The sequence below is a fragment of the Rhincodon typus genome, chromosome 17 (assembly GCF_021869965.1).
Source record: "Rhincodon typus isolate 14 chromosome 17, sRhiTyp1.1, whole genome shotgun sequence".
In the NCBI taxonomy this organism is placed as follows: Eukaryota; Metazoa; Chordata; class Chondrichthyes; order Orectolobiformes; family Rhincodontidae; genus Rhincodon; species Rhincodon typus.
The window spans coordinates 23,013,249-23,025,401 of NC_063348.1; the positions used below are offsets into that span (position 1 = coordinate 23,013,249).

The following is a 12,153-nucleotide window of genomic DNA, read 5'->3' on the forward strand; positions in this document are numbered from 1 at the left end:
GATGCTGCTTGGCCTGCTGTGTTCATCCAGCTCTATACCTTGTTATCCCTAATTTCAGTGGCATGCTGATTATGTGTCATTGAGAAAGTGATCTCTGGATGTTCTTAAAGGCACCATTCAAGGGAGTATCTTGCCAAGTCCAAATAAGACATCTAAAAATCCACTATTACCATTGTAAAAGCGTTGAGGTTCAAAATGAGCTATGAATAGAACGAGAAATGAGATTTTTAAAATTTGAATGTAAAGGCAGCTGGTATTGTAAACACCTGATAAATGTTTGATGATCATGATTTATCATATCAATTAGCCACACACTTCTGTTAATTGTTCAGTAATGACACAATTTGCAATACAATATGTTCAAAACAAAGTTAATAGCACTGAGACTTTCCAAGAGATAAATGTTATGGGTCCCCCATCAACCTATTTAAAACTGGGGATTGGGGTAGCATTGTAAATTGTTCAGCCTGCCACCTTCCCTCCCACCTTTGACCTGTCAGCCATTTTAGGTGGTTTGAGGAATGAATTGAGGGGGGCGGTGGTGGTGGTGTGTAATGTCCTTTTGAGCTGGGTGCCCACATGGGATGATTCTGCATACACCAATCCTCAGCATTGCTTGTAGTCCCAGGAGTAGGCACTACTGTCTTCAAGCACTGATTGGACTATAGAACTGCCAACCAGTCAAATTGGGCACCAACTCTTTCTAACCCTGAGGTGTTGAAGAATCCAATCTGCTCCAATTATTGCTATGGAGTGGTCAGATTTTACATCATTGGCATTTCAGTCAGCTTTTAGCTATGGGGCTGAGGGTGAGACGCATGGATAATTTATCCTCCTATAAAATCCATCCCTTGGTCTACACCACCACACTGTTTGTAGGTAGAGTTTTGACACCAGTATAATACAAGAAAGGTGATGCCATTGTCACATTTAATTGAGCAATGAGGCCTATAATATAAAATTCATTCAATGCTGTTATTGAGTCAACTTAAATGTACCACGCTATTTTCCTGCAAGTAAATAGTGCAAATAATAAAAGACTATAAATTATGTTATCATTAGTGAATAAAACAACAGTGATAATTAAGTTAAAATATTGCCTCACCTTATGAAGCACATTATCCACCAGTCATACGTAGAATGAATATCAAATTATTATTTATTCTAATGTCTAGATTCAAAGGAGTTTAATGCTTCACTTTTCCCCCCACAGTATGTCATTGTTTGCTCATGTTGACCTATTTAACAACTAAGTCATGTCTTTGTGTGATGAATTATAGATGCTGAGATCATATTGATATAGCCGTGATTGGCATAACATTAATCAAAATGTAATTTTATTCTAGTTCACATCAGACCAGATTGCAGGAAAGGATGTTCGTCTCTTGAAAATTAAAAAGGTAACAAGAATTATTTCTCCAGCAGAATTTATATTCAAATTCTGAAGTAGAAACATGCCTATTTTATATGCTTTACTCCCATTCTATTCCTTCTGTACATAAACCTCATCTGCAAGTTTGATCAAAATATTTTCAGGAGGCTACTCTGCATTGCAGTTTTTGCACAGAATTAATTTTACTGTACAGTTGATGCAGCATTTTGTCCATGAGGCATTTGATAAATAATATCCCTGAAATGTCATCTTGGTAGTGAGAGCAGATGGAATACTTGGCCTCAAACTGCAAGATTTCACGTTCATGTATTGGGGTTGTCACTCCATTTGGAGGATGAATTTGTCAGTTTTTGGCCAGGTGTCAGCATGTGGAAGTCTCAATGGAGTTTAAATGTTCAATGAGGAAATGAAAAAGCAGTGATAAATCAGCAAGGTGTTACTAGAAATTTGTAGACTGCAAGTTTAATTTGCAGTTTTAAAATAATCAGTTATTTTCTGTTTTTAAGAACAGTTAACATTTGCAGATATTTAGATGATTTTTCATAAGGAATTAAAATAGTTTTTTTTTAATAGTCATGTTTCACGTATATGGCTGCTCTCTGTCAGCCCGTAAATTATATTGCATTAATTTCTGCATTAATCTCTTTGAATCTTGGCAACACTGGTGAAGGGCATTTATATAAACAGCTTTGTGATCCACATTATATCTGTACATTCCTCAAAAAAGTGATTGATTTAAGCTCAAATCATAAACTCTTATTGAACATTTGAACAGGTACTCCACAAAAGGTTAATATGCAAGATGACAGCTCGTGCAGCTGGGGGATGATATATTTGTATGGGTGGAAGATTTATTCATGGACAGAGAGCAGAGTAGGGATAAATGAGGCATTTTCAAGTCGGTAGGCTGTAAATAAGGGAGTGACACAAAGATCAGTGCTGAGGCCTCAACTATTCATAATCCATTTTAATGACTTGGAAAAAAGACTGGGAGCAATGTCTCCAAGTTTGCTAATGGCTCCAACCCAAATGGGAATATATGCTATGAGGAAGACACAAAGGGGCAACAAAGAGATGTAACCAGATTAAGTGAATAAATAACAAGTTGGAATATGGAGAATAATGCTGGGAAGTTTATTGATTATTCAGTTTTGCATTAAACAAAGGAAAACAGGAAAATGACATTGTTTTTCATTGCAAATAAACTGGAGAACAGAATAAACAAGTCCTGTTACAGTTATTTATGGCTAGTTCAGGATTCTGTTAAGGTTAACGTGCAGGTTCATTTGGCAGTTTGGAAGACAAATGTAATGTTAGCATTCATTTTGAGGGAGCTAGATTACAAGAGCAGGGATGTACTGCTACAGCTGTGTAAGGCTCTGGTCAGACTGCATTTGGAATACTGTGAGCAATTTTGGCTGTGTATCTAAGGAAGGTTGTATTGGCTTTGGAGGGAGTCCAGAGAAATTTTACAATAATGTCCTGGGGATGAAAGGCTTGTCATACCAGGAACTATTGAGGACTCTGAGTCTGTACTTGATAGAGTTTAGAAGGATGGGGAGGAATCTGATTGAAACTTGCAGGATACTGAGAGGCCTGGATAGAGTGGGCATGGAGAAGATGTTTCCAATCGAAGGAGAGATTAAGACCCAAAGGCATATTCACAGAATGAAGGGATGACCCATTAGAACTGAGATGAAGAAGAATTTCTTCATCCAGAGAGTGGTGAAGCTGAGGAACTCATTGCTGCAGAAGGCTGTGGAGCCTAAGTCATTGAATGTCTTAAAAACAGAGATAGATACGTTCTCGGAGATAGCAAAAGTTGTAGATGCTGGAGTCAGAGATAACAGTGTGGAGCTGGAGGAACACAGCAGGCCAGGCAGCATCAGAGGAGCAGGGAAAATTGAGTTAAGACAGAAGATCAAATGTGATCATACTGAATGATGGAGCCTGCTTAAGGGGCCATGTTGTCTATTCTTACTCCTACTTCTTGTAATCTAATGTTGGAGATGTGGTTCTATTGTGTCAATGACAACAATAGATTTCCATTCCCCTCTGGTCACATGCCAAGGACCCACAACACAGTGACCTAAAATGGATGTAACAGTACCTGATGTGGCTTGACTTTATTCTGCGAGTATATCACCAGCCATATTACAACACTAATAACAAAATGTTCATGAATTTCTTAAAGTTCATAAAATTGTAAGGCTCAATTTTAACCTCCAGCTGATTGGTTGGAGTACCAGGCTGCCTACTGCAGCTTTTCATTTACTCCCTCAGTCTCAGTAATTTTCTGCCAAGTAAATTTCCATAGGAATACTCATTGATAGTGGTATTTAGAAAGAAAAGGGAGTAAGTAAAAATATTTTAAAACTGCTCTTCATTATCTTCAACTAGCCTTAACTCGATAGTTGTTTCTTTCAGATTTTCTTCTAAATGTGAAAATACAGCTGTTGTAGTTGTTTTGATCCTAGATTTAGCAATGCAAAATTGAAATACTACAGTCTCTCAGGCTGTTATTGACATTTGTAGAGTCCCTGGTCATTTAGTTTATAGCGATGTCATTTATTGCGTTGTCAAATGCACTCCGGTAGCTGTTTGAGCATTTGAAATTACCAATGTAAAATTTCAAAATGTTGTATCACTTACAGCACTTGCATAATGGCAGGTGTTCAATAGTTTCAAATGTGATTTCCATTTACTTTTTGCCAGTCTTTTTATGATCTCTGAAAAATGTTCCATGCAGCCTATCAAACTGCTGCCAGTATCAGCAGTATCGTATCATTCACAGTGCATTGCTACTGCTGGGGATGGGATTGTTAGTGATGAAAGATCTGGTCTGTAAATATAGCATAAAAACTGCATTGATAATGAAAGTCGTTAGAATTCTATAATTGAGCTACCAAGTGTTATCATTATCTGTTCTGTTATGTAGGAAGGACCATTAGATCTTGCAGTTGAGGGGGGTATCAATTCCCCACTTGGGAAGATTGTTGTATCTGCAATCTACGATGGAGGCGCTGCAGATAAGCATGGTACAGTTATTTCTCTTGTATCCTGATGTTCTCTTGATTTGAAAAAAATTGACTTCTACTTTTGAGACCACTTTCCTATTCTAGTACTTATTGAGTTGAGTTTGTACCCTTGAGGAAGTGTCTAACCAACAATCTTAAAATTATAAAAGAATCCTTTGTGATGTGTAATAATATTTCTCTCAAATGTCCTTGGTGTTGGACTGAAACCAACTTAAACATTTCAACTTTTTTCTGAGACTTCTTCATTTTATTTTCAAAGTTGCAAAGCTCTTGACTCTACTGTACAATTCCCTGCACAGATAAGCTCCAGCCTTTTAAGGAGATGAAAGGTGGAAAGAGCAGTCCTAACTGAGTCAGTGAAGTATCAAGTTTTACTAACTTTGTTGGAAACATGTCCTTGTCCAACTTTAGATAAGGTTTAGTTTCTAATTCAGTTTGAGTTTCGTTCTAATACCAATGCAGAATCCTTGCTATGTTTGTTAAATTGAGAAAATATTATTAGGTTACAGAATAGATTGATGGAATTTGTGAGTAACTTGCCAGCGAGATATGTTTCAACTTGGAAGCTACCACAGTGACTCTGACATCCTTCTGTCTCTGAAGTTCAATACTTTTGTTTGACATATGAATCTAATTCCAGAATCTGAGTCATGTTTAAGTCAAACAAGTTCCACTTGAGGGCTTAAGTATAAAATGCAAAGCTGACTATCCAGCGCAGTACTCAGGGAGCATTCCAATGTTAGAGGTATCTTCTTTTGAATAAGAGAATAAACCAAGATTCTACCAGCCTGTTTGGGTAGATGTAAATGATCCATCACGCTGATTTGAAGAAAAGTGGGAGAGTTATTCCCCATGTCCTCAGTGATGCTTATCCCTCAATCAACATCGCAATAAACAGAATATCTGTTCATTCATGCATTACTACAGCAAAAACAGTTTTATACATGAATTTTATTTGGCTGCAAGTAATTTTGGATGTCTGGTGATGGTTCTGCATATCTTTTCTCTTTACACATGGTTATGTAAAAATGCAAGCACCAACGTAGAGGGTAACCTGTAGAAAATCTTATTTACTTTTCAAAAATGAAATATTATTCACACAGTTATAATCAAATGAAAATCTTTTTGTGTAATAAAGAAATCATAAGTTTTTCTCTTCCCTTTTCTGTCACTTCTGTGTAGTGATGCCACTGTGGCTTCAGCAAAGCTAAACAGGCCGAGACCCTTCACCAGAAATGGGGGAGGGGAAGGGGGTTCTGAAATAAATAGGGAGAGAGGGGGAGGCGGATAGAAGATGGATAGAGGAGAGGATAGGTGGAGAGGATACAAACAGGTCGAAGAGGCGGGGATGGGGCCAGTAAAGGTGAGTGTAGGTGGGGAGGTAGGGAGGAGATAGGTCAGTCCAGGGAGGACGGACAGGTCAAGGGGGCGGGATGAGGTTAGTAGGTAGGAAATGGGGGTGCGGCTTGAGGTGGGAGGAGGGGATAGGTGGGAGGAAGAACAGCTTAGGGAGGCGGGGACGAGCTGGGCTGGTTTTGGGATGCGGTAGGGGGAGGGGAGATTTTGAAGCTTGTGAAATCCACATTGATACCATTGGGCTGCAGGGTTCCCAAGTGGAATATGAGTTGGGGGAGGGGAGATTTTGAAGCTTTGTAGGTTACGTGGAACAATCCCTCTTCCGTACCTACACTGGCCCTAAAACCAGAGGCGAAGGAATTGGGAATAGGGAATAGCATTTTTGCAGGAAGGTGGGTGGGAGGAGGAGTATTCTAGGTAGCTGTGGGAGTCGGTGGGCTTGAAATGAATATCGGTTTCTAGGTGGTTGCCCGATATGGAGACAGAGAGGTCCAGGAAGGTGAGAGAGGTGTTAGAGATGGTCCAGGTAAACTTAAGGTTGGGGTGGAAGGTGTTAGAGAACTGGATGAACTGTTCGAGCTCCTCGTGGGAGCACGAGGCGGTGCCGATACAGTCATCAATGTAACGGAGGAAGAGGTAGGGTTTAGGGCCGGTGTAGGTACGGAAGAGGGATTGTTCCACGTAACCTAGAAAGAGGCAGGCGTAGCTTGGGTCCATGCGGGTACCCATGGCCTACCTAGAATACTCCTCCTCCCACCCACCTTCCTGCAAAAATGCTATCCCCTATTCCCAATTCCTTCGCCTCCGCCACATCTGCTCCCAGGATGAGGCATTCCACTCCCGTACATCTCAGTTGTCCTCGTTTTTCAAGGACCGTAACGTCCCCCCCTCAGTGGTCGAGAACACCCTCAACCGTGTCTCCCACATCTCCCGCAACTCATCCCTCTCACCCCGTCCAAGCAATAAGAGCCAAAAAAGAATACCCCTCACGTACCACCCTACCAACCTCCGGATCCAATGCATCATCCTCCGACACTTCCACCATCTGCAATCCGACCCCACCACCAAAGACATCTTTCCCTCCCCACCCTTATCTGCTTTCCGGAGGGACAACTCTCTCCGTGACTCCCTTGTCCGCTCAAACACTCCCCTCCAGCTCCACCACACCCGGCACTTTTCCCTGCAACCGCAGGAAGTGCTACACCTGCCCCCATACCTCCTCCCTCACCCCCATCCCAGGCCCCAAGAAGACTTTCCACATCAAGCAGATGTTCACCTGCACATCTGCCAATGTGGTATACTGCATCCGCTGTACACGGTGTGGCTTCCTCTACATCGGGGAAACCAAGCGGAGGCTCGGGGACCGTTTTGCAGAACACCTACGCTCGGTTCGCAATAAACAACTGCACCTCCCAGTCGCGAACCATTTCAACTCCCCCTCCCATTCCTCAGACGACATGTCCATCCTGGGCCTCCTACAGTGCCACAACGATGCCACCCGAAGGTTGCAGGAACAGCAACTCATATTCCGCTTGGGAACCCTGCAGCCCAATGGTATCAATGTGGATTTCACAAGCTTCAAAATCTCCCCTCCCCCTACCGCAGCCCAAAACCAGTCCAGCTCGTCCCCGCCTCCCTAACCTGTTCTTCCTCCCACCTATCCCCTCCTCCCACCTCAAGCTGCACCCCCATCTCCTACCGACTAACCTCATCTCGCCCCCTTGACCTGTCCGTCCTCCCTGGACTGACCTATCCCCTCCCCAACTCCCCACCTACACTCACCTTTACTGGCCCCATCCCCGCCTCTTCGACCTGTTTGTTTCCTCTCCACCTATCCTCTCCTCTATCCATCTTCTATCTGCCTCCCACTCTCTCCCTATTTATTTCAGAACCCCCTTCCCCTCCCCCTTTTCTGATGAAGGGTCTAGGCCCGAAACGTCAGCCTTTCTGCTCCTATGATGCTGCTTGGCCTGCTGCGTTCATCCAGCCCTGCACCTCGTTGTCTCGGATTCTCCAGCATCTGCAGTTCCTACTATCTCCATCTGAGCAATGCTTGGAGGGATGATGCCCTTCAAAACAGACCCTCCACTATTGCTAATGTCCAACTGCTCCAACTCAAATGTGAAGTACACCTTTCTATGTGATAAATGCTCACCCTTTCCTAGATCTCCTCAGCAGCTGAAAGTATTATGAGACATCAAAGACATGAGTTAGCACTGACGTTGAGAGGGGACACAAATTCAACTTAGTGCAAATCATTACAGCTCACTTATAGGGTATGTGTATTCTACATGATTGCTAGTTAAGTTCGAAGTGTCACCAGGTCTCTGGACCATTGCTAACTCTCCATTGCCACTACTCAGTAATTGGGCCACCTGACAGATCTCTGTTATTGTTAGCGTGGCAATGGGTGCTAGTCTGCCCTGATACTCTGAAATTCCCTTGGAGTTTTGGGATTTTTTTCAGTAATGATAAAAATGTTATGAGTTTGAGAACCTTGTGACGATACTATGGTTTTAAGAGGTGTATTCTGTCTTCTTTTTATGAAGAGAGGTTGAGACAGAGGTGCTGAGCGGTGAGCTCAAAGCCAATAAGGTACAGATAGTTCTCCTATAATACAATAACTGCATTCTTATGTATTTTTGCACAACAGAAAATCGCATTATGGGGAAATCGCTAGTAGAAAGCTCGTGTTATCCAATAGTGTCTACTATTCACCAATCACGTTACAGCCAATTCACATTAATGAAATGTTAATTATTGCAGAAATACCTGTAAACAGCTTGTGAAGCCTTAGTTTTTTTTTAAAGAAGTTGGAACAATAGAAACAGCCAGAATGGGTGGGCTCAAGCTCGCACAGAACCAAGATTTTTAGTTTTAGCTTTCAGTAGCTGTTGGGATTGTGAAAACTGCTACATCTCTCTCTCTCTTTGCTACAGTTAAAAGTTTGGGTTCTCTTTCTGCTGCTAGACTTGCATGAGAGATAATCTATTTTACTGATTTTGCCTTTGCCAAGGGTGTGCTTATGGTATGTTACTATATTGGAACAGTTGCTGTTTAGTAGTTAAATAATCTATAATTCTGTTATGTTTTCCAATGGAGTAAATTATTCCAATCCTTTTTTACTTTGTATTTTAACTACAATGTATGAACAAAGTGTGTTTTGCTTCAAGCCTGATAGTTTGACCAATGTTTTTTGCCAACAGTGAACAGTCTCTGTTGCTGTGACAGCAGAGGACAGGCTTTAAAATAGCTGCAAATGTGATGATAATGCTATAACCCACTTGAAGAGCTCGCTCATAACTGTCTCAGGATTTTGCTCGGTTCCTGGGGTGCTGGTAGCCGTGCAATTTCAGTAGGCATTAAATTGAGAAATTTCCACTGAGAGAATGGTGCTAAGGTCTGAATAATGGATATTGAACTCTCTTCATGTATGAGGATAATTTTCCCTAGAATGAAACTAATAAAAGTCCTGAATTGTGAAATATTGCATCAAGAGGGCAGCAGAGTTGAAAAGTTAGGCTGTTAGAGACAATCTTCGAATCTTCAGAATATGTCATGGTATTATCAGCTTCTAATTTCTTTTGATGACAGAGGAACAGCTGGGACATATAGTATTACAAGTAATGTAACCAGGTTTGTATAAAGTGTCAGAGCAATACACAATATATCAATTGCATATTTAGTGAATAGTAATGGTGGTAATTATATTTATACATAATTAATTGTTTTGTAAAAAAATATAGTGCATAGGTTGTGTGTTCGGGAAGTCTGCATTCTCTTAAATAATATATTTTCCAAATGCTCACGTTCGTGTACGTGATGATAGTCTCAATACACTCAAGTCTACTGGTGCAGTTGTCACTACTTGCTGATAACCTGATGAGATGAGAAATGAAGCAAGTTCCAATGCACACCATATGCTTCCCAAAGGGCTTTGAGTTTGTAGCATGGAATGCTTTTATTTGAGAAGTCTCCATTTGCGACATTTATGTCAGAATGTGAAGAAAGAGCTGAATCTTTACAAACAACCTTCTTTAAATTGCTCAATTTTAATCAATGAAATCATAAAGGCATTTGTTTTAAAAATTGAAATACAGTTCCACAAAGATTGGCTGTTGTTTCAATCTAGTTTAAACTACACTAGTTAAAATGAATTTGTTAAATCGCAACTTCATTGAAATAACTGTTAATAAAGTTAACAATTCATTAATAAAGTCAGTATAATATTATTTCAATCTCGAAAATCAGAATTTATGAATGTGTTGTATAAATTTATATAATAAGATGTGATAGCTATACCAATGATCATGTTATGCAGAAGAAAGGTTGAGGTCATTCACTGAGGCCTGGCAACAGTCCAAACAGAAAAGAGCAAGGCTATGATGAGCAGCAAAGAGGCTGCTTGAAGGTCAATGAAGTATTTGTGTGGATTGTGGTCACCATGGTAGTAACGGATGTTGATCTCTAGGTCTGATTTTAGTTTGTGACATTGCTTCCCTCTGAAACAAACCTAATATTAGTCCTGAAATTAAAGGTTTTCATCATTTATGGTCAAGTTATTATTGCCACTTTACCATGCAATAGAGGATATTGGGATGGAAAATATCTGTTGGTTTAGGATCTATATTGACCCTGTATTGTGTAATCTCCCAGCTTTCATCTTAATAAACATGATGAAATGGATGCTTTTATTTGGAGATAATGTAGAAAACATTCTCATAGCACTGGTTTCTTGCACAAAATGGCCAACACCATCACCAGTATGGACTTTGGGAATCATCTTAGTGAATTCATCCAGCCACACATGACATGCAAGTATGCCAAAGCATTGTGCCAGTCAGGTCTCAAGAGTTTCAATTGGCCTCAATGGCAGATTGATCCACTTGCCCTGGGCAGAGAGCCAAAACAGAGCAGATATACCCCAGATAGGCTGTGCTCTTCCTTGTTTTTATAAACTTTAAGGAAAAACTGCTGCCTTGTGCCTATCTCCAGTAGTCCCATTAAGGTCTGCTAATTAAGCCATTGAAGACCTAGAACAACATAAGTAGGAGGAGAATTGCAGCTCAAGCTCTACCCAATTGATGGCCAATATTGATTCAAGCTGTATTGCCACTTGTATTTGCACGGCACCAAACACATCTTTCAAGTGTTTGCTGTGCACCTGGATGTTACTAATTTCCAATTTGTCAGTTAACACTGTTCTGTTGGTGACTATATTAAACAAGAAGTTAAAAGTGCTTGTAATAAGAGTGCTGCAGTAACCAAGGGTGAATTTAGTCTACATTTAGCCTGTGCAAGCCACATCTGCAATAATTCAGTGGCAGATGAATTCCTTAAGTAAGTATAAGAAGGCTTTTTAGACTAACATTTGAGGAATCAATTAGAGAGCAGGCTGTCCTAGATTTCGTATTGTATGTCAGGAATAGGTTAATTAATCTTGTGTGAGGTCCTTTTGGAAAGAGTGACCATAACGTCAAACAATTCTTCATTGTGACAGAAAGTAAAGTAATCCAATCTGAAACTAGGGTCTTAAATCTATAACACAAAAACTGCAAAGGTGTTCAGTATGAGTTGACCGTGATGGATTCGGTACATTCATTGAAAAACATGTTGGTGGATAGGCATTTGCAAATTTGTAAAGAATGAATGCATACATTGCAAAAGTTATTTATTCCTTTCTCGTTCAAAAATACAACAGGGAAATAGGCCCAACCGTGGCTAACAAAATAAATTGAGGATAGGATTAGATCCAAACAGGAGTCATATAAAGTTGCTAGTAAAAGTAGCAAGCATGAGAATTGGGAGTAATTTAGAATTCTGCAAAGAAGGACTAGGAGGTTGATTAAGAGGATTAAAATAGAGTATAAAAGTAAACCTGCAAGGGACTTAGAAACAAAATGTAAGAACTTCTATAAATATATAAAAAGAAAAGGTTTTGTGAAAACAAATATACACACATTCTGAAATGGGAGATTTGACAATGGAGAACAAGCAAATGGCAGAGCTGTTACAAAACCACTGAAGCTCTGCATTCACAAAAGAAGACACAAATGCTGGAAAGCAAGGGTTAATTGAGGAGGAGGAATTGAAGGAAATTAGTATCAGGAAAAAAAAAGTGCTGGGCAAGTTAATGGGACTGAAAGTTACTAACTTCCCAACTCCGGATAATCTACATCATATGATACTGAAGAAGAAGGCTGTGGAAATAGTTTGTCAAGTTCCAAAATTCTGGAACAGTCCAATATATGAAAAGGCAACTACTGTCCAAAGTAGATGGGCACGACAGCCAGTCTTCAGCAGATCCCTGTTAAATCATGTTAAATCTACTGCCCTATTGACACTGATTTTGCTAATTTAAAATCT

The 12,153-nt window shown here is 40.2% G+C and overlaps 1 protein-coding gene across 1 annotated transcript in view; it reads left to right on the forward strand.

Moving 5' to 3' along the window:
* The window catches only part of ush1c (Usher syndrome 1C), a 180,690-nt gene that overhangs the window by 152,569 nt on the left and 15,968 nt on the right, over positions 1 to 12,153 (forward strand). Inside the window, exons 24-25 of the mRNA XM_048607099.1 lie at positions 1,347 to 1,400; positions 4,332 to 4,431. Of these exons, the coding sequence (XP_048463056.1) occupies positions 1,347 to 1,400; positions 4,332 to 4,431 (154 nt within the window). The remainder of the gene's footprint in view (positions 1 to 1,346; positions 1,401 to 4,331; positions 4,432 to 12,153) is intronic.